Genomic DNA, 26,552 nt, shown 5'->3' with positions numbered 1-26,552 from the left:
TGGGAAGATGCTCCCCTAGGTCATGGAGTTCTGCAGAAAGGGCTTCCTGGACCACGTGGTCTGACATAGAGCCCCCTCCCTCCACCATGCTTTATCCATTATGATGCTTTATTTTCCCCAGAACTCTTACCACTATCTAGACTTACATCAGTTGTCTTTTCTTTATCATCTGCTGCCCGCACTAGAATGGACGGTGATTGGAACGGGAGAGACGCGTCTGCCTCATTCACTCCTGAACCTGCAGCATCTGGGGCCATGCCCAGCACCAGGCAGGGGCCCCATAAATCTTTGTTGAATGAATTCATAGAAGCCAGGTGATAGAAGGCCGAGGCAGGGAGACCAGCAAAGAGGTAAGTTTGACACCTAAGCAGAAGGGTGACTACCGCTGTCTGAGAACAGCCAATACACAGGGATTCCATAACAGTAATAACAATAACAATCGCTACTGCTGTGTTCTGGGTTGTGTTTTAGGTTCTGAAACAGTGCAAAGCACTTTTATGCATAGAGGTTGGTTAAAAATAAATGAGACAGGGAGATTCAGCAGAGGAAGCCGCTCCCTCGACCACCTGAAAGCAGATGGACTTATGCATAGGGATGGGGAACACAGGACCCAGAGCAAGAGGCGACAAGAGGAAAGACATGAAAAACTACAACAAAGCAAAAATCCTGAACGTTCACACCTTAAATGACTTCACGTACACATTCTCAGTCATCTCCTACACTTGCCATGTTTTATATGCCGTGGGCCATGATGTAAAATGTGCATCACAAAGCTTCCAGTCTACACAGAATATAGGGTACTGATTTATATATTTAAAAAATTTTTATTTTATATTGGAGTATAGTTGATTTATGATGTTGTGTTAGTTTCAAATGTATAGCAACGTGATTCAATTATACATATACATATATCTATTCTTTTCCAGATTCTTTTCCCATATAAGTTATTACAGTGTATTGAGTAGGGTTCCCTGTGCTATACAGTAGGTCCTTGCTGATTATCTATTTTTATAGATTATTATCTATATATAGTATGTGTATATGTTAATCCCAAACTCCTAATTTATCCCTCCCCTGACGTTTCCCCTTTGTTTTCTCTTTGTGAGTCTGTTTCTGTTTTGTAAATAAGTTCACTTGCATCATTTTTTAAAGGTTCCACTTATAAGTGATATCATATGATTTATGATTTATGTTTTTAAAAGTGATACAGACCCTCTATGCAGTGGAGAAATCTCTAACATTCCTGGACCTTGCGTGTCAGGAAACTTAAAGAGAGTGAACACCCAGAGGAAAATCCGAGTGTCATAAAATGCAATCTGAATGGCAACTTTTGATTTTAGTCCAAATAGCTCAGCTAACAATCTTTGTAACTGAGAAGGTCCCACAGATATTTCAGAGCCGAGACAACATTTTTTGTTCTGGACAAATGAAGGTCCAAGTGATGGCGTCCTAGTTTCTTTGTACTACAGCTAATTCTTCTCCTAAAGGAAAATATCTCTTTCTGATTTATTTCCCTTCTCAAAGCAGCATGGGTAGGGGAGATTCTAATAATTATGTTTCCACACCACCACTGATCAAGAACAAGCCTGACCAGGCATGACAGCACACGTGTCCATATGTCATCTCTAATCCTCACAAACCGAGGAAATGAGGCTCAAAGATGTCAAGTAGCATGTTTGCCATCACAAAGCTAGTAAGTTTCAGAACGCAAATCCAAGCCTGAGTGTCTTCTTCCAAGAGATGTACTCTTTATATCGTTCTTCACGACTTATCCGCAGCAGGCGTGAGGCCATCAGCAACAAGAGTTTAGTTTTCCTGACATTTATCAGGCACCTGATATGTGCCAGGCCTACTGCAAACACCAAGAAGATGTAGTGCATAGTCTACCTTATCCATCCAGCATCAGGGAAGTTGTTATCAGGCAGTGGGGCCCAAGGTAAAGCCCTGGGTCAGAGGCAAGTTTCCAGTTTCTGCAAAGAATGAGAGAGAGAGAGAGAGAGAGAGAGAGAGAGATTGTGTGTGTGTGTGTGTGTGTGTGTTGGGGAACTAGGATTGGGGGTGGAAGGTGCCCCCTGCACTGTCAATATTAAGGCACATCTTCTGTGATGGAGGGACAGGGTGTGGGGCAGGGGCTCAGATCCTAGTTTCTGATACCAGTATGGCTAGCAGACAGCCTGGAGATGCTGAATTCTCAGAGGCATTGGACTAGGCCTTCTTTACATATTCTCCTTCTCCAAATCAGGATAGAATTGGACTCAGAGCTGGTGCAGGGCTGAACTTTCAGGGGGATGAATGGCTGTAGGTGCTGGGAAAGGAGTGACAATGGATCATGGACCCAGTGGGCCACAGCAAGTGGGCTTGGCTGTACGTTGCACATCTGTGTACATTTGAGGGTTTCTCGTTGCTTCCACTTTGCCCTCGTGCCTGCCCATCTCCTAGAGCAGGTCCCTATAGCATCATGAAAGTTGGAATGCTGCCGGAACTCACCTGTTTCCTGGAGGCTAGGGAATCCAGTTCGGGGAATGAAGATGGACAGTGCTTAAGGGGCCAAATTTTGTGCTCTGTTTGTTTGATGAAGCCTCAGTTAGCTAGTCCCCCGCGCCCCCATCCACAAAACACTCCGATTCTCTGATGAGAAAGACGAATGGTGCGGCGGTGGGGGAATTCACACCGTCATCAGAAGTTTAGGGGGAAAACTTTTAGGAGATGAACGATGGTTAGTTTCAGTTCCACCCACCGTTTTAAACCTTCTTATGTCAAAAGGTGAGCATCACCAGTGTCAAGATGTGGAACCAAAGGGAAAGCCAAAGACTGTTACAAAGCGGGAGGGTCAGTAGCATGAAACAACACAGAGATGCCAGGACGGTGTCTGCTGATGGTGTCTGCCCATCATCTGCGACCATTAGGAGGGTGGCCCATGGGACCTTCAAGAGAGCACTTTCAGGAGAGTGTGCGGGGTTGAGGTGGGAAGGTGATTGGCAGAAACAAGATGATAAGGTGCTCTGCAAGAGGTGTGAAGCTTGAGCAAGACAGTGCCTCTGGCTTCTTCTGAGAAATCTGGCTTTGAAGGGAAAGCTGGAGAGCTAGCACAGTACCCAAAGTAGTAGCCAACACCTAAAGCTCTTACTGTGCTAAGGACTCAGCACACATGAGCTCATTTCAACCTTACAACTACACAAAGTAGGTTGTGTTCTCATTATCCCCATTTGCCCCGCCAGTTATTTGCTGCAGTTCTCATGGCTAGTAAATAGCAGAGATGTGATTTGAACCCAGATAATCTGTCTCCGGGAGGTGTTTTTAGTCCTTCCACTCTGCTGACCTTCAACCTAGAAACATGGTGGTAAGGAAGCTTGTTTTAAAGGGTGGGAGGGACTGCATGACATTTGTATAAACACAGGGGAGGGAGAGATGGCTTAATCTCTTTTCCTCCTTAAAATCAGGTATTGGCTGGCGTCCCTGGGACCTGTAATCTCCAAGCCCCTATGACCGTGGCCTTGCATATCTGGCACTCCATCCATTACCCTTGTGCATTTCATCCCCAGAACGTCTCCTAGACAAGTTGGAGTGTATAGGACCCGAGTTAATAAGATGATGCCCTCTGTTATGATGGAGAAACTTGGAGCTGGGCCCTAGATGGCCTACAAGGATTATAGGAGTGATTACTATTTGGCAATGTAACTAGAGAGGTTTGCTAAGTTCCGGGACATGTGTGCCCAGCTTGTGAATGCCAGCCTGGTTTCTATCAGTCAATGAATAGAGTTGCAGAGTGGAAGAAAGTTTGGACTCTGGAATCAGACACACTGGAGTTCAGATTCCAGCTCTGCTGCTCACCAGCTCCATGATCTTGACCAAGTGATGGTCGCTTTCTGAGCCTTGGCTCCTCATCTCTAGAATGAGGAGAAGAGACCACACAGAACAGTTCCCATGGGAAGTTTATGACACAGTAGCCTCCCTCCCCTCATCCCCCCAGGCTTTGGTTGGATGCTTGCTCTTTGCAAAGACCCAATTTCTTCATCATAAGAAGGCTGCCACCGATTAGGAACCAAGATGGCAGAGTAGAAGGACGTGCTCTCACTCACTCTTGCGAGAACACCAGAATCACAACCAGCTGCTGGACCATCATCGACAGGAAGACACTGGAACTCACAAAAAAAGATACCCCACATCCAAAGACAAAGGAGAAGCCACAATGAGATGGTAGGAGGGGCGCAACCACAGTAAAATCAAATCCCATAACTTCTGGATGGGTGACTCACAGACTGGAGAACCCTTATATCACAGAAGTCCACCCACTGGAGTGAGGGTTCTGAGCCCCAGGTCAGGTTCCCAACCTGGGGGTCCGGCAACGGAAGGAGGAATTCCTAGAGAATCAGACTTTGAAGGTTAGTGGGATTTGATTGCAAGACCTTGGCAGGACTGGGGGAAACAGAGACTCCACTCTTGGAGGGCACACACAAAGTAGTGTGCGCATTGGGACCCAGGGGAAGGAGCAGTGACCACAGGGGAGACTGAATCAGACCTACCTGCTAGTGTTGGAGGGTCTCCTGCAGAGGCTGGCAGTGGCTGTGGCTCACCGTGGGGACAAGGACACTGGCAGCAGAAGTTCTGGGAAGTACTCCTTGGCGTGAGCTCTCCCAGAGTCTGCCATTAGCCCCACCAAAGAGCCCAGGTAGGCTCCAGTGTTGGGTTGCCTCAGGCCAAACAACCAACAGGGAGGGAACCCAGCCCCACCCATCAGCAGTCAAGCGGATTAAAGTTATACTGAGCTCTGCCCACCAGAGCAACAGTCAGCTCTACCCACCACCAGTCCCTCCCATCAGGAAACTTGCACAAGCCTCTTAGATAGCCTCATCCACCAGAGGGCAGACAGCAGAAGCAAGAAGAACTATAATCCTGCAGCCTGTGGAACAAAAACTACATTCACAGAAAGATAGACAAGATGAAAAGGCAGAGGGCTATGTACCAGATCAAGGAACAAGATAAAACCCCAGAAAAACAACTAAATGAAGTGGAGATAGGCAACCTTCCAGAAAAAGAATTCAGAATAATGATAGTAAAGATGATCCAGGACCTCGGAAAAACAATGGAGGCAAAGAACGAGAAGATGTAAGAAATGTTTAACAAAGACTTAGAAGAATTAAAGAACAAACAAACAGAGATGAACAATACAATAACTGAAATGAAAACTACATTAGAAGGAATCAATAGCAGAATAACTGAGGCAGAAGAACGGATAAGTGACCTGGAAGACAGAATGGTGGAATTCACTGCTGCAGAACAGAATAAAGGAAAAAGAATGAAAAGAAATGAAGACAGCCTAAGAGACCTCTGGGACAACATTAAATGCAACAACATTCTCATTATAGGGGTCCCAGAAGGAGAAGAGAGAGAGAAAGGACCCGAGAAAATATTTGAAGAGATTATAGTCGAAAACTTCCTTAACATGGGAAAGGAAATAGCCACCCAAGTCCAGGAAGCACAGAGAGTCCCATACAGGATAAACCCAAGGAGAAACACACCAAGACACATAGTAATCAAACTGGCAAAAATTAAAGACAAAGAAAATTATTGAAAGCAGCAAGGGAAAAACGACAAATAACATACAAGGGAACTCCCATAAGGTTAACAGCTGATTTCTCAGCAGAAACTCTACAAGCCAGAAGGGAGTGGCATGATATACTCAAAGTGATGAAAGGGAAGAACCTACAACCAAGATTACTCTACCTGGCAAGGATCTCATTCAGATTCGATGGAGAAATCAAAAGCTTTATAGACAAGCAAAAGCTAAGAGAATCCAGCACCACCAAACCAGCTCTAAAACAAATGCTAAAGGAAATTCTCTAAGTGGGAAACACAAGACAAGAAAAGGACCTATAAAAACAAACCCAAAACAATTAAGAAAATGGTCATAGGAACATACATTTTGATAATTACCTTAAAGGTGAATGCGTTAAATGCTCCAACCAAAAGACACAGGCTCGCTGAATGGATACAAAAACAAGACCCACATATATGCTGTCTACAAGAGACCCACTTCAGACCTAGGGATACATACAGACTGAAAGTGAGGGGATGGAAAAAGATATTCCATGCAAATGGAAATCAAAAGAAAGCTGGAGTAGCAATACTCATATCAGGTAAAATAGACTTTAAAATAAAGAATGTTACAAGAGACAAGGAAGGACACTACATAATGATCAAGGGATCAATCCAAGAAGAAGATATAACAATTATAAATATATATGCACCCAACATAGGGGCACCTCAATACATAAGGCAACTGCTAACAGCTATAAACGAGGAAATCGACAGTAACACAATAATAGTGGGGGACTTTAACACCTCACTTACACCAATGGACAGATCATCCAAAATGAACATAAATAAGGAAACAGAAGCTTTAAATGATACAATAGACCAGATAGATGTTTTTCATATTTATAGGACATTCCATCCAAAAATAGCAGATTACACTTTCTTCTCAAGTGCGCACAGAACATTCTCCAGAATAGATCACAACTTGGGTCACAAATCAAGCCACAGTAAATTTAAGAAAAGTGAAATCACATCAAGTATCTTTTCTGACCACAGTGCTATGAGATTAGAAATGAATTACAGGGGAAAAAACGTAAAAAATACAAACACATGGAGGCTAAACAATATGTTACTAAATAACCAAGAGATCACGAAGAAATCAGAGAGGAAATCAAAAAATACCTAGAGACAAATGACAATGAAAACACGACGATCCAAAACCTATGGGATGCAGCAAAAGCAGTTCTAAGAGGGAAGTTTATAGCTATACAAGCCTACCTCAAGAAACACGAAAAATCTCAAATAAACAATCTAACCTTACACCTAAAGGAACTAGAGAAAGAAGAACAAACAAAACACAAAGTTAGCAGATGGAAAGAAATCATAAAGAGCAGAGCAGAAATAAATGAAATAGAAACAAAGAAAACAAGAGATCAATAATAGATCAATAAATCAATAAAAAATAGATAAATAAAACTAAAAGCTGGTTCTTTGAGAAGATAAACAAAATTGATAAACCATTAGCCAGACTCATCAAGAAAAAGAGGGAGAGGACTCAAATCAATAAAATTAGAAATGAAAAAGGAGAAGTTACAACAGACACTGCAGAAATACAAAGGATCCTAAGAGACTACTACAAGCAACTCTATGCCAATAAAATGGACAACCTGGAAGAAATGGAAAAATTCTTAGAAAGGTATAACCTTCCAAGACTGAACCAGGAAGAAATAGAAAATATGAACAGACCAATCACAAGTAATGAAATTGAAACTGTGATTAAAAATCTTCCAAGAAACAAAAGTCCAGGACCAGATGGCTTCACAGGTGAATTCTATCACATATTTAGAGAAGAGCTAACACCCATCTTTCTCAAACTCTTCCAGAATTTGTGGAGGAAGGAACACTCCCAAACTCGTTCTATGAGGCCACCATCACCCTGATACCAAAACCAGACAAAGATACTACAAAAAAAGAAAATTACAGACCAGTATCACTGATGAATACAGATGCAAAAATCCTCAACAAAATACTAGCAAAAAGAATCCAACAACACATTAAAAGGATCATACACCACGATCAAGTGGGATTTATCCCAGTGATGCAAGGATTCTTCAATATACATAAATCAATCAATGGGATAAACCATATTAACAAATTGAAGAATAAAAACTATATGATCATCTCAATAGATGCAGAAAAAGCTTTTGACAAAATTCAACACCATTTATGATAAAAACTCTCCAGAAAGTGGGCATAGAGGGAACCTACCTCAACATAATAAAGGTCATATATGACAAACCCACAGCAAACATTATTCTCAATGGTGAAAAACTGAAAGCATTTCCTCTAAGGTCAGGAACAAGACAAGGATGTCCACTCTCACCACTATTTTCCAACATAGTTTTGGAAGTCCTAGCCATGGCAAGCAGAGAAGAAAATGAAATAAAAGGAATACAAATTGGAAAAGAAGAAGTAAAACTGTCACTGTTGCAGATGACATGATAGTATACATAGAGAATCCTAAAGATGCCACCAGAAAACTACTGGAGCTAATCAATGAATTTGGTAAAGTTGCAGGATACAAAATTAATGCACAGAAATCTCTTGCACTCCTATACACTAATGATGAAAAATCTGAAAGAGAAATTAAGGAAACACTCCCATTTACCATTGCAACAAAAAGAATAAAATACCTAGGAATAAACCTACCTAGGGAGACAAAGACCTGTATACAGAAACTATAAGACACTGATGAAGAAATTAAAGATGATACCAACAGATGGAGAGATACACCATGTTCTTGGACTGGAAGAATCAATATTGTGAAAATGACTATACTACCCAAAGCAATCTACAGATTCAATGCAATCCCTATCAAATTCCCAATGGCAGTTTTTATGGAACTAGAACAAAAAAATCTTAAAATTTGTATGGAGATACAAAAGACCCCAAATAGCCAAAGCAGTATTGAGGGAGAAAAACAGAGTTGGAGGAATCAGACTCCCTGACTTCAGACTATACTACAAAGCTACAGTAATCAAGACAATATGGTACTGGCACAAAAACAGAAACATAGATCAATGGAACAGGATAGAAAGCCCAGAGATAAACCCATGCACCTATGGTCAACTTATCTATGACAAAGGAGGCAGGGATATACAACGGAGAAAAGACAGTCTCTTCAATAAGTGGTGCTGGGAAAACTGGACAGCTACATGTAAAAGAATGAAATTAGAACACTCCCTAACACCATACACAAAAATTAACTCAAAATGGATTTGAGACCTAAATATAAGACTGGACACTATAAAACTCTTAGAGGAAAACATAGGAAGAACACTCTTTGACATAAATCACAGCAAGATTTTTTTTGATCCACCTCCTAGAGTAATGGAAGTAAAAACAAAAATAAACAAATGGGACCTAATGAAACTTGAATGCTTTTGCACAGCAAAGGAAACCATAAACAAGACGAAAAGACAACCCTCAGAATGGGAGAAAATATTTGCAAATGAATCAACGGACAAAGGATTAATCTCCAAAACATATAAACAGCTCATGCAGCTCAATATTAAAAAAACAAACACCCCAATCCAAAAATGGGTAGAAGAGCTAAATAGACATTTCTCCAAAGAAGACATATGGATGGCCAAGAAGCACATGAAAAGCTGCTCAACATCACTAATTATTAGAGAAATGCAAATCAAAACTACAATGAGGTATCCCCTCACACCAGTTAGAATGGGCATCATCAGAAAATCTACAAACAACAAATGCTGGAGAGGGTGTGAAAAAAAGGGAACCCTCTTGCACTGTTGGTGGGAATGTACATGGATACAGCCACTATGGATAACAGTATGGAGGTTCCTTAAAAAACTAAAAATAGAATTACCATATGATCCAGCAATTCCACTCCTGGGAGTATACCCAGAGAAAACCATAATTCAAAGGGACACATGCACCCCAATGTTCATTGCAGCACTATTTACAATAGCCAGGTCATGGAAGCAACCTAAATGCCCATCAACAGACGAATGGATAAAGAAGATGTGGTACATATATACAATGGACTATTACTCAGCCATAAAAAGGAACGAAATTGGGTCATTTGTGGAGACGTGGATGGATCTAGAGACTGTCATACAGAGTGAAATAAGTCAGAAAGAGAAAAACAAATATCGTATATTAACGCATATACGTGGAACCTAGAAAAATGTTACAGATGAACCGTTTTGCAGGGCAGAAATTGAGACACAGATGTAGAGAACAAACGTATGGGCACCAAGCGGGGAAAGCGGCGGGGGGTGGGGATGGTGGTGTGATGAATTGGGCGATTGGGATTGACATGTATACACTGATGTGTATAAAATGGATGACTAAGAAGAACCTGCTGTATAAAAAAATAAATTAAATAAAATTCAAAAATTCAAAAAAAAAAAAAAAAGGCTGCCACCGGGCTTCAGGGAATGACCCACTTACAGCCAATTGCTTCCTTCTGGGTCCTTCTGATGGATTAAATGAAGAACCATGTAAAACCATGGACCAAAGAGCCAGAGGGAGAGGCTGTGGAGGGATGATGCAGGTGGAGCCCCACGCATGCTCGTGGAAGCTCGGTACCACAGTCAGGAAAAACCCCAGGCACACAAGGGCGGCCTCAGCGACCAATCAGCTTGCACGAGCCACCTTGGCATAGATGCTGACCTCACTAGGCCAATTACAAAGAAGACCTTCAAGTAAAATACGATAATTACAGAGTCCCGGGGGCCATCTGTTCAGCACGGGGCTTTGTCTATCCTAACCTCTCTCCTTTCACTGCAGACTCAATACCCAGGGCCTCTGCTGTGCTGTGAACACACTTATTTTTGAGTGCATTTTCTATAAGGCGTTGGCAGGAAGAGTGTCTGAATAAGTTCTATTCCAGCACACCTCTGGGTTCATGTTGGATGTGGCTGGAGTTGTTTTGAACCAGGAAAACATCTGAGTAAAGAATATTTCAGTCCAACAAGTATTGATATTTGCTGGGTCCCTCCTACATTTCCAGCGCTCCATTTGATGCTGGAACACAGAGATGAATAAGAGATGGTATCTTACCCTTAGTTAACAAATTACCATTGACTGAGGCCCTACCATGTGCCAAAGGCTTTACAAATGTTATTGTTCCTTATGGCAACTTATTAAGGTTGATACCCCATTCATGTTACAAGTGACGAGTAGGAAGCCTAAAAACGTTAAGTTACAGGCTCAAGGTCACTCAACTAGTAAGGGCTAGAACTAAGCTTTGGATTCAGGGATGTTTGATGGCCAACCCCACATACTTTCAAATACTCTAAGGTACCTTTTTTTGTCAGGGAGCCAGGGTCGAGGGGAGACAAAGATATAAAGTTTTAACTACTATCCAGTCACTATAAACCCACATGCTATGAGTCAAGGCCAAGGGAGTTGGACGCTGTAGCAGAAGTCAGAACAGGAAGGCGGGAAGCAGTTGTTCTGGAGTCCCTGCCACAGGCTGGATGCTGTGTGCTTCTAGTTTCCCAACTCATTTGCAAATGGAAAATATTATTATGGTTTCTGGAGGAATAGACACCCTCGACACCCTCTCTCTCCATTTTTATGGAGAGGGAGAAAGAATAGCGGGGTTAAATGATCCTCCTCCAACAAAGCTCTGCTGTGAAAGACAACGCCCCAGTCCAGACTCCATCCCTTGGGGCAGGGAAGAACTCAAAAGCCCCTCTGACAACAATGCAGACCAGTTTGCAAGGGCAGGACAGGCTCTGTGTTAGTGGAGAAAATGTTGTTTCCTCAATTGGGCTTTAGACTGTCGTGTCCTATGGGGGAAAATGTCTGTCCTTGGGAGAAATGCCAACTTTATTGATCTGTTAATAAAAGAACTGGCAGCTTATAGTTCTTGCCAATAAGGAATCTCAAATCAGAGAGGCCAGGTTCACCCTTGGCCATCAGACTGGAGTTCATCAGACCAATTGCACTCTCCTCCTTCCCCAGGCTTGTAAAACTGGGCAGTGCCCACCTGGCAGCACCCACCTGGCTGAAGCCCACACCCTGCTGTAGCCCAGGGGCCAGACCAAAAGGACACTCTGAAGGAAGAGGGAGGGGGCCACGGGAGGGGAGGGCTCACCTGTGGGCAGGGGTGGAATCTACCCAAGTGGAGACTTAGGAAATGGATGCCCATGGGGTGAGGGGTTATCCCGCAGGTGGGCAGGCAGGACAAGGGGCTGGAGGGACAGTCCGCTGGGGAACCTCTCCTTGCAAAGGCCAAAGTTCCTAGGTGTTTTGTCTTACAAAACTCAAGGGGAAGTCCAAGTTCTTCCAAACCCTAACATTTGTCTCTTCTGCATCAAAATGTCCCTTCTGGGCCTTCCCTGGTGGCGCAGTGGTTACGAATCCGCCTGCCAACGCAGGGGACACGGGTTCGAGCCCTGGTCCAGGAAGATCCCACATGCCGCGGAGCAACTAAGCCCGTGCGCCACAACTACTGAGCCTGCGCTCTAGAGCCCACGAGCCACAACTACTGAGCCCGCGTGCCACAACTACTGAAGCCCGCGCACCCTAGAGCCCGTGCTCCACAATAAGAGAAGCCACCGCAATGAGAAGCCTGCGCACCGCAACAAAGAGTAGCCCCCGCTCACCGCAACTAGAGAAAGCCCGCGCGCAGCAATGAAGGCCCAACACAGCCAAAAATAAAATAAAATAAAAAATAAAATAAAATAAATTTTAAAAAAAATGTCCCTTCTGAAACTGACCCAACCTTCAGTAAAGAAACCTACATTGGCCTGCCTGCCTGCCTGCCTGCTGGGGGTGCTAGTTTTGTGGAAACACACCGGGTGACCTGGTTCCATTTTACCCTCTCCTAGTGCAGAAGGGGCCTGGCCAATAAGGCAAACCACACCTCTTGTCCACGTTTCATTTTTGCAAATGCTTTTCCGTTTTTGTTTTTTTTGCCGATATTATAGAGTTTTTAAAATGTAGCTCATTTTAAAAGTTTGCATTTTCTCAATTACTTGTGAGGTCGAGGTATGGCAATTGGCCATTTGCATTTCCTTTCTGTGAATTTATCTGAGCCTTTCCCTATTTTTCCAATGAGTTGTTCCTTTTACTTATTGATTTGTGAGAGTTCTCTTTATATTCTGGAAATGAATAGTTTGCTGCATATTTTTAGTATTTTCTCACTTTGGTCCTTCTTTTTTTCCTTAATATATTGCCATTAGAAGATATACTTTTGGGCATCTCAAGATTAATCAGTCTTTTTATTTGCCTTTTGCTTTGTGTACCATCTCTAAGAAGATTGTCCCTATCTAAGGATCATAAATGTACTCGCTGTGATTACCTCCTAATAATTTCACATACGGTGTTCATTTTCTAGGGTTAGGTTTCTCCAAGCCATTTGTAATTTTCTTGTGAAAAGTGGAGGAGGGGAATTTCCTCTCACCCCCACTAATCTGAAACTCTTAAATGCATCTAACTCTGCTTCTCCTTCTTACCGCAGTTACCATGGAAAGAGAATCCTTCCTCCCCTCAAGGGCAAGCCATCCACTTGGCTTCTCACCTCTATGCCTCCCTTTCTCAAGAACTTCCTTCAGTTTGTACCTTACCTGTCATGACCCCTTCCTTCCCTCTTGGATCACTTCCATCAGTACAAAGACATGGTTTAATTTCTTCCACCCTTAAAAAAAATACCTCCATCCTTTGGGGTAAGATGAAATAGTTTGCAACAGGACAGAGCTACAGCCAAGCCATAGAAAATCTGGATAAAAATAAAAATTGTATTTCCCAAAGCATCAGGGAGCTATGGAGCAACCAGGACCAGAGGAACTAAAATTCTGGAGAAGGAGAGACTTCTCAGAGGTGAGCATCTGCAAAAGCTTTTCCCTTCTGGTCATTTGATGATTCTGGGTCCAGGCTAGAGGGTGGAATAAGGCTGGGTCACAGGGCTGGTCTAGAGTGACAAAACTGGAGGCTTGGGGGGCCCCAAACGTCCAGCCAGATTCCACTCGAGACAAAACGAAGCAGGACCCTATGGTTCTTACCCCCCCCATGTCCTCCGTCTGCCTTTTGTCTGTAGAAAAACATTAGTCAAAGAATAAGTTGAATCAGAGAAGTGAGAAAATGCAGAAACAAAGGAAAACAGTCAAATGAGACCAAATAATAATAGTTTAGTCATTAAGCATAGTCAAGGACTTTATTTCCTCCTCAAGGGCTACAGATAATATTCTGAGCCATATCCTTTGAGCTGTCTTATAGATACTGAAGCCACCTCCAGGTGGAAGAAGTGAACTACATGATGACCAGACTGTAGCCATGACATAAGCTGCCACAATTCCGAGAACTGGCCTCAAAGAAGCGGGAACAAACCGACCCTGGAACTGAAGATTAACTGCACTTAAAACAATCAAGATGATGCTGGTCAGACCACCAATGACCAATTTCAAGACGACTGTCAGAGCTGACAGTGGTGTTTCTGCATGCGGCCCCCTCCCTCCGCCTATAAAAGCTCTTGCCCACTGGATTGGGGGAGGGGTAGTCAGCCTTTGGACACGAGTCCGCCCTTCCTCTCCCAGCTGCCAGCCTCTGACATAAAGCAAACTTTCCTTTCCAAACCTTGCCTCTTTATTGGCTTCGGAGCAGTGAGCAACTGGACCTGAGTTTGGTAACAGAGATATGTGTTGAATTATGAGGCTGTGTGATGTAAGAGGCTGGGAAACTAAGCTGAAGACCTCTGAAAACAGACTAGAATTCTCTGAAGTCTCTTGAAAAGACAAAGGCTCACCAGGGGTTGGAGTGAGGACAACCTGGTAAGAGCTGAAAGTATGGGAGGGAGCAATGAACTGACATCAACCATCAGGCATCTGTGACTGCATTTTTCCTGAGGACGCTGGCTGATTCTGATGCCTTTGGCCAAAGGGGAGACTTGAGGGACCTCATACTTAGACCACTGCCCTCTCCCAAAAGGCTTTTTACAAATAGAAGCAGCTCAGGGCAGGATGCTAAAGAGCAAAGCCAAAGCCCCAAAAGGCAGAACAGAATCTCCTGCAGTCTCTTTGTGTTGAGACAAAGCCCTAACAGGCTCTTGACTGAGAGCCACACTATAGAAATAGGGTGAACTTGAGGGAGGTGGACTGATTCTCATTGGAACTGTAGCTGGACCTTGATTCAATTCTGTTCTTATCAGAATTAAGCTGTTCAATATCTCACTCTATCTGCCCAGCAGAGGAAACAGTTAACTCTATCTGGGGGAAGACAATACTATCTAGAACTTTTCAGGAATTTTATACCCACTCTTTGGTATTCACTTAAAAATTACTCTAAAAGAAAAAACATGTAACTGAAAACCAAGAGAAAAAGCAGACTATAGAAGCAAACCCACTAGTAACCCAGAATTATCAGAAAAGAACTTTAAAATAACTGAGTAGTATGTTTAAGGATACAGAAAGAATGATGGACAAAATGGTTCAAAAGATAGAGATTATCAGAGAAGTTTTGAATCTATAAAAAAAGCATCAAATGAACATTTTGGACCTGATAAATATAATATTTGCAGTTAAGAAATCAACTTATTGGTTTAAGAGCTGATTAGACACAGCAAATGACAAGATTAATCATGAACTGTAAAATAAGCCAATAGGAGACATCAAAATTGAAGCTCAGAGAGGAAAAATGTTTAAGCCTCAGATAAAGCAGAACAGGGCATAGGAGGCATGGTACACAATTTATAAGGTCTAGCAAAGTGTAATTGGAAGCACAGAAGAAGAGAGAGAGAATGAGAGGCATAACTGAAGATATAATGACTGGGAGTTTCCCAAAATATCAAAAAAAAAAATTAGAGTTAAGTGAATTTTTGGATGTAGGGACAATATACATAAATCAGTTGCTTTTTGCTATACCAGCAGCAAACAAATATAACACAGTTTAAAAAAACACCACTTAAAATAGCATCAGCCAAATACTTGAGAACAAGTTTAATGAAAATAGAGAAAAATTAAAGACAACCTAAGATATGGAGGGGAGGGACACACACTATTCTGAGATCATAAGGTTCAATATGGTACGGATGTTAATTCTCTTCAAACAGACCTAGAGATACAACACAATCCCAATCAGAATCCTAGCAGGCTTTCTGGAGGAGAGAGATGGTAATAAACTGATTCTAAAATTCATATGGAATTGCAAAGGTTAGAGAATAGCTGAATTAGTCAGGGTTCTATAGAGAAATAGGACCAACAGGGCATGTGTGTATATGTACATATATGTATATAGAAAGAGATTTATTATAAGGAAATGGCTTACATGAATATGGATGTTGGCAAGTCCAGTATCTGCAGTGTGGGCTGTCAGGCTGGAGACCCAGGAGAGCTAAAGGTGCACAACCTGGAGAGGCAGAACCAATGATACAGATGAAGTCCAAAGACAGTTTGCTGGAGAATTCCTTCTTGCCTGGGGAGGCCAGCCTTTTCAGTCTATTCAGGTCTTCAGCTGATTGGATGGGGCCCACCCATAATATGGAGAGCAATCTGCTTTACTCAAAGTTCACCGATTTAAATGTTACTCTTATCCCAAAACACTGTTTAAGGTGACACATAAAATTAACCATCACAAGAGCCAGGCAATCTAGACGGAGAATAAAGCTAGGAGATTTATACTACAAGATATCAATACCTATTTTAAGGCTATAGTAGTTAACAATGTGCTATTGACACAAGGATAAAAAAAAAAAGAATGGAATAGAAAAGAAAGTCCAGAAACAGACCCATACATATATGTTCCAGATTTATGACAGAAGTGATAATACAATATAGGAGAGAAAGGATAGTCTTTTTAATAAATGGTATTAAGTTAATTTGATATTAACATGGAAAAAGATACTATAGATCTTTTCCTCACATCACACACAAAGATAAATTGCATCTAAATACAAAAAGTAAAACAATAAAACCTTTAGAAGAAAACAGACTATATCTTCAATGCCTTGGAATAGACAAAACTTCCCCAAGCCCTCATTCTTCAGTTCCATGGCTGAGTCGAGTTTCTTTTATCATCCTGCCAATTTATTCTGTTGATAGTTTGAAATAAGCAGAGCTGGAACTTGGATGTTTTTGCCTGTAATACTACCTGGACCATCTCCATCCAGTCCATTTCTAGGAATCACTGATTACTGAGTCACTCTTCTGTTTTATCATTAGTTCAAACGTTTATCAAGTGTGTACTTAGGCCATTTCCTTTCCCAAACACTGTCATTGCTCCTGATCAACTTGGTCAAAATCAACTGGTTGGATTGGCATTTTGAGATCCTTGCAATGAAGCATCAACATCCACCCACCCACACATACCACTACCATATTCTTATCCTTCATCTTATGAGCCTGCATCCTCAGCACCAGCTAATCCTCATTATTCTCTGACCTCCAAATACATCCTGAATGTCCCCTCTCCATGTCTTTATTCATGCTGGTGAACAACCCCATCTGTGCCATGCTATTTCCAGGCTATCTGCCTCCAGTGTCCTGCCTGCCTTGGCCAATTTGGGCTCAGTACATGGGAGGAGATGAGCAGAATATGCAGAGATCTTGGTGACCAAGACCCAGCCTTCCAAGTCCTGCTCAGTGCCCATCTGTGGTCTAGAATCATCCCCTTAGGCTGAGTGCCCCAGCACTAGGACACCTGGACTTAAGGTTTGTGAAGGGCGCCCTCCGCTGGAGGAGGATAGCATTGGGTCCAGGCATGACTACACTGTCTTTTTTTTTTTTTTTTAACATCTTTATTGGAGTATAATTGCTTTACAATGGTGTGTTAGTTTCTGCTTTATAACAAAGTGAATCAGTTATACATATACATATGTTCCCATATCTCTTCCCTCTTGCATCTCCCTCCCTCCCACCCTCCCTATCCCACCCCTCTAGGTGGTCACAAAGCACAGAGCTGATCTCCCTGTGCTATGCGGCTGCTTCCCACTAGCTATCTATTTTACGTTTGGTAGTGTATATATGTCCATGCCACTCTCTCACTTTGTCACAGCTTACCCTTCCCCCTCCCCATATCTTCAAGCACAGCAAAGGAAACCATAAACAAGACCAAAAGACAACCCTCAGAATGGGAGAAAATATTTGCAAATGAAGCAACTGACAAAGGATTAATCTCCAAAATTTACAAGCAGCTCATGCAGCTCAAAAACAAAAAAACAAACAACCCAATCCAAAAATGGGCAGAAGACCTAAATAGACATTTCTCCAAAGAAGATATACAGATGGCCTACAGACACATGAAAGAATGCTCAACATCATTAATCATTAGAGAAATGCAAATCAAAACTACAATGAGATATCATCTCACACCGGTCAGAATGGCCATCATCAAAAAATCTACAAACAATAAATACTGGAGAGGGTGTGGAGAAAAGGGAACACTCTTGCACTGTTGGTGGGAATGTAAATTGATACAGCCACTATGGAGAACAGTATGGAGGTTCCTTAAAAAACTGAAAATAGAACTACCATATGACCCAGCAATCCCACTACTGGGCACATACCCTGAGAAAACCATAATTCAAAAAGAATCATGTACCACAATGTTCATTGCAGCTCTATTTACAATAGCCAGGACATGGAAGCAACCTAAGTGTCCATCAACAGATGAATGGATAAAGAAGATGTGGCACATATATACAATGGAGTATTACTCAACCATAAAAAGAAACGAAATTGAGTTATTTGTAGTGAGGTGGATGGACCTAGAGTGTGCCACAGAGTGAAGTTAAGTCAGAAAAGGAAAAACAAATACCATATGCTAACACATATATATGGAATCTAAGAAAAAAAAAAAAAAAGGTCATGAAGAACCTAGGGGTAAGATGGGAATAAAGACACAGACCTACTAGAGACTACACTGTCTTTACCAGGCTCTGCCCAGAGCTATCCTGGAGAGATCAAAGAGCTTCCCAAAGACTTTGGTGATACCCACCCTGGAGAGTGAATCCTTCAAATTGCAGGTACCAAAGATGGACACTTGGCCAGGAAACATTGCTGTATCTCATACATGATATGGACAAAGGCCAGCTGAAGGACAAGGGCCCAAATTTCTGCTCTCATCACCCACCAGTGGTCTTCCTTCAGTGCAGGTCCAAGGGACCCAGGCTGGAGCACATGGCATGAGAAGGGTGATCAGTGAAGCACTTCTGTTCATTTTCAGGGACGTGAGGTGGGGATGACAGTCTCCAGCTCATGGAGTTGTTGGGAGACATACATGAGATAACACATGTACAGTACCTGATGTGGCATAGATGCTGGGCACGTATTAACCAGTTCTGCCCCCACCCCACGAACAGCCACATACTTGCTCATCTTGGAGTGAAGTTGAGAACACTCATACATATGTGCGATATGGAGTGATAGAGATGAATACTAGTTGCATTAGCGTTACACGGGAGGACTGACGGATTTTGCTCAGGAAGGGGACAAGTCTGGGAGCATAGCCATTGCCTGGCATTTTTCAAGTACTCACTATGTGCCAAGCACTGCTCTTTATACACCATCTCATTTCATCCTCATAGTAACCCAGTGGGCTTGGTGCTTATAGCAGACAGGCTCTGGGGAAGCCCCTTGAGCCCTGACTCCTGATATCCACATCCTTGTATAATCAGTCACCCTCTCTGAGTGTGGGCAGGACCTGTTCCTACTAATAGACTATGGTAACAGACGTATGTGATTCCATGTATGTGATCGTGTTACTCAAGACAGTCATGCCCCTTGTCTCCTAGGGCCACTCCAATCCCACGACAGAAGGAAAAACACCAGGGAAGGAGGTGGAATTGCTGTGAAAAGAGGCTCAGGCCCCCCCAGAAGCTGCACAGTGAGTTCCTCGGAGGCAGGCATCCTATGTGCCACTCACACCAGCCTTCCCAGAGGAGCAGTGTCAATTCATTGCTCAGTCTCAGACGAATAAGAAGAATCACACTTGCGGTTTTCAACAAGAAAATGACCATATTCACGTTGCATTCATCAGAAGCCCAGGGTGCTGACCACGTGGGCCTGCCTCTTGTGTCTGTGGCCTCCTGGCAAAGCAGAGCTAATAAGATGACCAGGCCAGGTGGGTGCTCTGGACCCCATGGTCACGGATAGGGTGTGCAAGATGGCCACACACCCTCCCTCCTGTGGCCTGGTTTCCCTCACACTTTATACCGTCCCGAGTGCAAATGCCCCTGGGGCACTGGCTCATTTTCTGAGCGGGAGCCTGATTTGCCCAGGAGGTTCCTTGGCCAGCTATCTCCAGGGGCAAGAATCCACTGAGCTCACTGCCCCAGGGGTTCGCAAATGGGGTCCTGCTGAAGGAATGGCCGCGGGGTGGGGGAAGATCAGGGCAGTCCCTGCCAGCTCAGAATCTGGAGCTCGGACGTTTGCATAAGGCCTGGCAAGAGCAGAGGATGCCAGGGACCGGCTGCGGAGGAATCAGCGGAAGCAGGGGAGTGTTGATCTTAAGGAAACAAACTGCCCCTGCGCAGAGGCCTGGGGTGGCCCTGTACCTGGGGAGCTTCTTACCCGCCGGCCCTTGAGGCTCCTGACTCCAGTCCCTGCACCTCCAGGCAGGTGGGCCCCGTTCCTCCGACTCCTGCTCTGTGGCCCCGCCCCTGCCTGCCCCCAGAGGCAGGGGGCTCCTCCCCGCTCTGGCTCCGCCCCTTATTCTCCCCCCTCGCACCCTCACACCTGGGCTCGCTGGTCTCTGCAGCCCCTGCCAAGGCTCACTGGCCCCGCCCCCAGGATCACCGGCCCCACCCCACTCGGGAGCCAGTCCACTTAAGGAGGCTGAACACCTGGGAGGTTCCACGTGTGCCTCGAGTCCTGCCCTGGGCACAGCCTTGCAATGGAAGCAGAAGCTTCTCCGCCCCTTGGGTCGCCCCCATGCTGCCTGTGGTTCCGGAGGCCTGGCATCTACGAGGATGAGAAGGGAAGGACCTGGGTGACTGTGGCCTTGCGGATCAGTCCCTCCCACAGAGCTTGGGGCAGGGGCTCCCCTGGCAGCACAGTGAGTCGTGGGGCACGAGGGGAGGCAGCGGAAGGGTGGTACGTGGACTTTAGCCCGTGGGGGCCCTGCATATTATGCAATGAGGATGCAGTTCTCGCTGGCACTGGAAAATTCGGCCTGTGTGGGTTTGAGCGTGCTGACCAGGAGCCCCTGCCTGGAGGGGCCACAGGCAGAGCTTATCTACAGGAGATGATGCAGTCCTCCGTGGGGAGGCCGAGAGAGAGGTAGCTCAGGGCCTAGTCCTGCCCCTAGTGCATGCTGAAAAGGCTTCACACATCCAGCGGCTATTCAGGTGGGCTCTGCGGGATGAGTAGGAGTTCTCCAGGATCAGAAAGGAGACAGGACAAGCACAAGCAAAAGCATTGCAACCTAGAGCAGCAGGTGGGCCAACAGTATAAAATTTACCTTGGCTTCAGGCTCCTCATCTGCAAAATGGGAATAATCTACCTCTGTGGAGGTCACAGACACAGCTCTCCGTCTGAATGGCCTGGGCAAGCATTTGAGAGGTAACACATTTTAGAATCCCACGTTGGAAACTGATTCAGGAGCCTTGGGTGGAGTCTAAGACCGTTTATGTTTTAAAAGCTCCCCAGGTGATAAGGATGATCACTCAGATTGGAAACAGCTGCCCTAAACTAGGGGTTTGGATCACAGCCCATCTTTGAGGGATAAAATATAAATACTTCAGGGTAATATGGTAAATACTTACCCAGGTATTAACTAAACAATTCACGGTCATTTTAAACAATATAACACATTTCCTAGCAATCTTCAAATAGGTAATCCAGAAAATTTTTGGTTGAGAACACTGAGTCTTTTCCACCCAATAAAGCAGGCAGAAAATTCTGGACAAAATAGTTTAGTAAGTTTTTAAAAAGCATACAAAAGTGTTCAATGGGAAAAGAATGGATTCTTCAAATAACTTAGCCGTGAGTGGGGGAGGGGAACCTGGAGCCTGAGCACTGTTTTCCCAATTTAAAATGGTTATTTCTTAATAGTAGATCTGGGTTTTCACATGCAGTCTTAGGATGGGAGACGGCTTTCTGAGCCTGATCGAATGCAAGGATCAGCAAACTTTCTGTAAAGAGTCCGATAGTAAAAATGTTCAGCTTTGCAGATGGTAGACTCCATAGTGACTACTCAACTCTGCCCTCGTAGCCCAAATGCAGCCGCAGACAGCACACAAGGGAAGAAGTGTTCGTTTATTTGCAATAAAGCTTTATTTACAAAAGCAGGTGGTGGGCCAGATTGGGTCCATCCTTTGCTGACGCCTGATCTAAAGCCAGAATCCAAAGGGAAAGAGATTTTGCCACATAATTTAAAATTTCCCTCTTGCAAAACCAGCTCATAAAGTTAGGACAACAAACTGAGAAAAATAACTTGCAACATGTATGACTGATAAAGGGCTAGATTCTTAGCTCGGAAAAATGTTCAGCACAAAGACAAATACTCTGATAGAAAACGCTGTAAAGAACTTTCCATTTAGTTGCAAAACACATGGAGCTTTGGTTACAGTGGTCTGGTGACTTTCCCTCATTTTTATACCTTTCTGGATTGGCTGATTTTTTTTTTTTCTTTTAATGTTCACAACAAGTAGTGATGGCCATGGTCAAAACTACAAAATATTTTTAAGGGAAAACCCATCACTCCCAGATCCTGAGGTCTATGGATATCTTATTTTTATTTATTTATTTTTTTAGATATCTTATTTTTAAAAAGAGAATTTTTAAAACTTTGGAAGTGGCCAAGACAGAGGGTCAAGAGAGTGATCCATGTAGGCCCAATGTTGCGGACAGGCTGGAAACAGAGGCTAACTTTTCAGGGTGTGGTGGGGTGAGTGGGGTGCAGGTCAGTGGGAGGATGGTACAGAGGAGGCCTGGAGAGAACTAGTCCAAGGAAAACCCCCAAGTGATGGTGCCAAGGCTCTGGGTGTGGGATTCGAAAAGCATGCCCATCGACCTCTGGTCTGGGCAGCCCACCGGCTGGGCCGGGGGATCCAGGACCCTGGTTGTGTGTGTGCAGCTCAACCATCCCTGATGTGCCCCCTCCTCTCTGGTCCCTTCAGCATGAAATCAGCATCACAGTCTACATGTGGCAGATGCCAGTGCACCCCCAGACGCCCAGGTTCCCCAGCCACCTGCTGGTGTTCGGGCTGCCCCTCAAGTGGGAGCTCTACCCCGGGCGAAGGTACCAAGGAACGGATTCAAGACTCTGGGAAATAGTGGACCATGGCCAGGCAAGTGCATGGTGGCCCAGGTGAGGGGGATGGGCATTAAGTAGTGACTGTAGGTGTGCAAAGTGGGGCAAAGGATGGGAGGGATCCCTTCCCTGGGCCCCTGAATCCACAAACCCGGGTTCCCATCTGCTTCATTTGGATAGAAGAGCATCTCCCAGGGGCTCTGATCACTGCTCCCCGCTTCTGCAGATCAACTCCACGGAGCAGCTGATCCTAAAACGTCTGCCAAGTGGGAGCCGCTGACGGGGCTGGTATGTCAGGCCTGGAGCCTCTCAATGTGGACGGCGGACACTAGCCAGGAGCATGCTCCTCTTTACAGGAAGGCAACGCTGGTCACCTTGCCCTCAGGCTGTTCCCTGAGTTTTTCTTACGTAGCCACCCGTTTACTCCCCCTCCCAACCCCAGTGGATGTGATTTCCACCGTGGACAGACCCCTAGTATGTTCACAAAACACTGAATAATGGTCATCATTTAATTCTCAAAAGAATTCTCTGAGGTGTACATATTAAAATCCCATGTTACAGATGAGCAAACAGGCTCTGAGAGCCGGAATGATTTCCCTGAAACCACAGAGCCTGGAAATAGCCGTGATCAAGCTTGGATCCAGTGAACGTGGATCTCTAGGTCCGACCACGGCACTGGGGCGCCACAAGTCCAGTCAATGGCAGTGGCCTTCAGGGACCCTGCGTCAACCCACAGAGCCTTCTTCCCGAGACCGGCAGCAGCTCGAACTGCATTGAGGGCCTGGAGTGGGGCTTGCCCTCCTACCCCTGGTCCTGCTCTGACGGGCCGCCCGCCTGGCTCCTCTGTGGTTCCCTGACTGTCACCTTGTGTCTCCGCCCAGGCCCCGCTGGCCCTGTGATCTTTAGGAGGATCTTTATGCACTTGCTCTTTGGTTTGCACACCTACCGGGGCCTCCTTGGGGGGGGGGCAGAGGCAGCGGGCCCCCTGTCCACTCTGCATTTCCCATTTCCCTCCGTCTGCGCTCAGGGTGACCTGCCGTGGCTTCTCCTCCCCCTTTGTGTCCCTCATGCCGATCTTCCAGGTGCCACTCCCCCAAACACCTCCCCGCCATGCCCACCAGACCCAGTGCCCAGCCAGAGCCCCAGGCCTCCAGGGCAGCCTAAAATCGGAAACTTGCCCTCGGCTCTGCTCAGCCTCAGGCAGGGAGTGGCTTGAAGAGCGCCAGGTCTGGACTTGAGACTCAGATGCGCCCTGGATGTCACTTCTGCTGACACTTTGGCCGGGAGTAGATCAAGTGCTGGGCAGGCTGTCAGCTCCTGCGCCTCAGTTAAGCCCATCTGCACAAGGGGCGTGTGGAGGGATGGATTTGGCCTGTGGTTCTCCCGCTCCATCAGCCCACCAGCCCCAGGAAGTGATGCTGGTCCCTGAGGGTCGCCTCCCAGTGCTGGGTGATTAAACTTCATTGCTCGTTTTTCAGCTTTTGTGCAGAATCGGAGCTTATCTTAAACTGGTTCCTGGTGTAGAAACGCGGCAGCTGGCACTGAAGGTAGAACTGTAATTATCCCTTTAGTGTTTTTCCAAGCAGGGAAGGGAGTTGGGATCGGCCCATTTCAGCAGCAGGACATCGGCAGAGGGTAAGGGAGTGGAGGGTGGGCGCTTTGTGAGGCTGGGCTATGAAAAGGCAAAGACCGTGGCAGCTGCAGCAGGAGAAGCAGTAGCAGGCGTGAGCTTTCACAGGTGGTGATGCCCCACTTGTCCTGGGTGAAGAGGGAGCAGTCCTTGAACGGGGAGGGGTGAGGCAGAGCCCGGGGCCCTGACGGGTCTTGCCCTTGGGACCAGAGGGAGGAAGAGGACGGCGTGGATGCAGGACAGGGCAGTAATTTGGTGACGGCGGGATGAGGGAATTCGCTCCCTCACACCCGTCACGAGAAGAGATCACCAACAGATTAAAGTCCTAGCCTTAAAAATGAATCCGTAAAATTACTGAAGAAAGCACAGGGGTATATGTTCATGATCTTGGGATAGAAAACACCTTAAACAAGACAGAGAAAGCAAAAGACAGTGTGAGACAATTAACTTGCTCAAATTCAGCATTTTCTGTGTGACAAGATGCTAAAAAATATCAAGGGTGGAAATATCAGGACTAGACACAAAGCACTAGAGTGCAGAATACAGAGAGAACTCCTAGAACTCCCTAAGAAAAGAAAAATGGGCGAATGCCAGGAATGAGCAATTTACAGAAGAGGAGACACCCAACGCTGGGAAGTGCAGATTTCAGAATTCAGAAATGTGTGTCCTCGATTTTGGCAGAAGTTAAGCCTTACATGTGTGGGAGTGGATTGTTATAGATACCCTGGAGGTTTGGCGGACAATTCAGAAGCATTTATCAGATTTTAAAATGGCACACAGAGCCATCCCTAGAGTATTTACCAAGAGCAGGGTTTGTAAGCTCAGCGCTGTGGACATTTGGGCCAGATAATTCTTCGTCGTGAAAGGCTGTCCTGCGCACTGTAGGATATTTGGCACTATCCCTGGTCCCTGCCCATAAAGTGCTGGTCGTAGCCCTTTGCCCAACCCACCCACCAAGTTGTGATTGCCAAATGTCCCCCCCTCCGCCCCCGGGGGGTGCAAAATTTTCCCCAGTTGAGAAGCACTGCCCTAGAAAAACACTTGCATGCGTGCAGGAGAGGGAAGGGGAGGGAGCACCGTGGTCACAACTCAAGTCCGCCGTGGAGGAGTGGTTAAGGAAAGGGAGACCCCAGAGCAGGGGCTGGGCTGAGCCCCTTCCACTTAGAAGCTCCTGTGAACTGACAAACTGGCTCTTCAGAAAACCCTCCTCCCCTCAGCTCGCCCTCCCCTCCCCTTGGCCTGAGATGGGTCGGGGCACGTGGGATGCAGCCTGCAACCCAGCCACACACAAGGAAGGATTCCAGGAGACATACTGGGCAAGACTTCCCTCCTCCCTCCCTCCCTCCCCTTCCTGCCCCGACTCTGGGGCAGGAAAGGCAGCAGGCCCTCCTCTGCTTCTCCTAGGTCTTGGAGCTCTGTTGCTAATATGCTCGAGGACAAGAAAAATCTGGAAATCCTTTCACAGGATGGCAGCCTGGCTGGCAAGGGTGCTGTCCTGCTGCAGAATCCAATTGCAAATGTCAAAAGCCTTTGATCTCTCTCCACGTCCTTGGAACAAAGTCTAAGTCTGCCCTTCCCTCCGGGAGGTAGCTGTCTCAGGCCATCCAGGACAGAGGCTTGGCACGTGAGAGAACAAAGAGAGCAGAAGCACATCGAAATGTTTAAGATCACTCCCGGGGCGTATCCAGGAGTGCCACACCGCGCTTACACCCACGAGCTCGAAGTCCTCAGTGTGGTCTCCTCCATCGTCTGCGTGGCTCCTGAACGTGTGTTTCCATGCGCCCATCGGTGGGGTGTGGATCTGTGGTGTGGGCTCCTTGAAGTCTGGATCTAACAGCTCTTGACAGTTTGCTTTGGTGCACGGTGAGAAAATAGTTCTCAGCTCCGTCTGCCCAGAGCTGAAGACTGAAACCAGCTACTAGGGATTATGTTAACGACTTGGAGTGATGAACAAAGGAGAGGTTGTCCCGAAGAACACAGGGAAAAATATCTTTTTGTAAAGGTTGATGGGCAGCAACAGGTGGTTTAATTAGTATGCATAGGAGCCTCGTATGTCGGAATCACTGACCGGGAAGGATGCTCTCTGTAGGCGTGTTCCCTCCACTCAGCCCAAACCAGGGGCCATGGTTGAAACCCTGCACTACCCTCGTTGCCTACGCACTGA

The 26,552-nt window shown here is 45.4% G+C and overlaps 1 protein-coding gene across 1 annotated transcript; it reads left to right on the top strand.

Annotated features, from left to right (window-relative positions):
• Positions 1-20,286: 20,286 nt before the first annotated feature.
• On the top strand, positions 20,287-23,038 carry TCL1B (TCL1 family AKT coactivator B; the record flags this gene model as incomplete). Its single annotated transcript, XM_082388230.1, has 3 exons — positions 20,287-20,559; positions 22,625-22,795; positions 22,985-23,038. The coding sequence occupies exons 1-3, from the start codon at positions 20,398-20,400 to the stop codon at positions 23,036-23,038; spliced, it is 387 nt and encodes a 128-aa protein (XP_082244356.1). The 5' UTR covers positions 20,287-20,397.
• Positions 23,039-26,552: the final 3,514 nt, after the last annotated feature.

The sequence above is a fragment of the Balaenoptera borealis genome, assembly GCF_965194805.1.
Source record: "Balaenoptera borealis genome assembly, chromosome: 3".
Taxonomy (NCBI): domain Eukaryota; kingdom Metazoa; phylum Chordata; class Mammalia; order Artiodactyla; family Balaenopteridae; genus Balaenoptera; species Balaenoptera borealis.
Note: the sequence above shows the minus strand (reverse complement) of the source record. Positions and strands in the feature narration are given on the sequence as shown.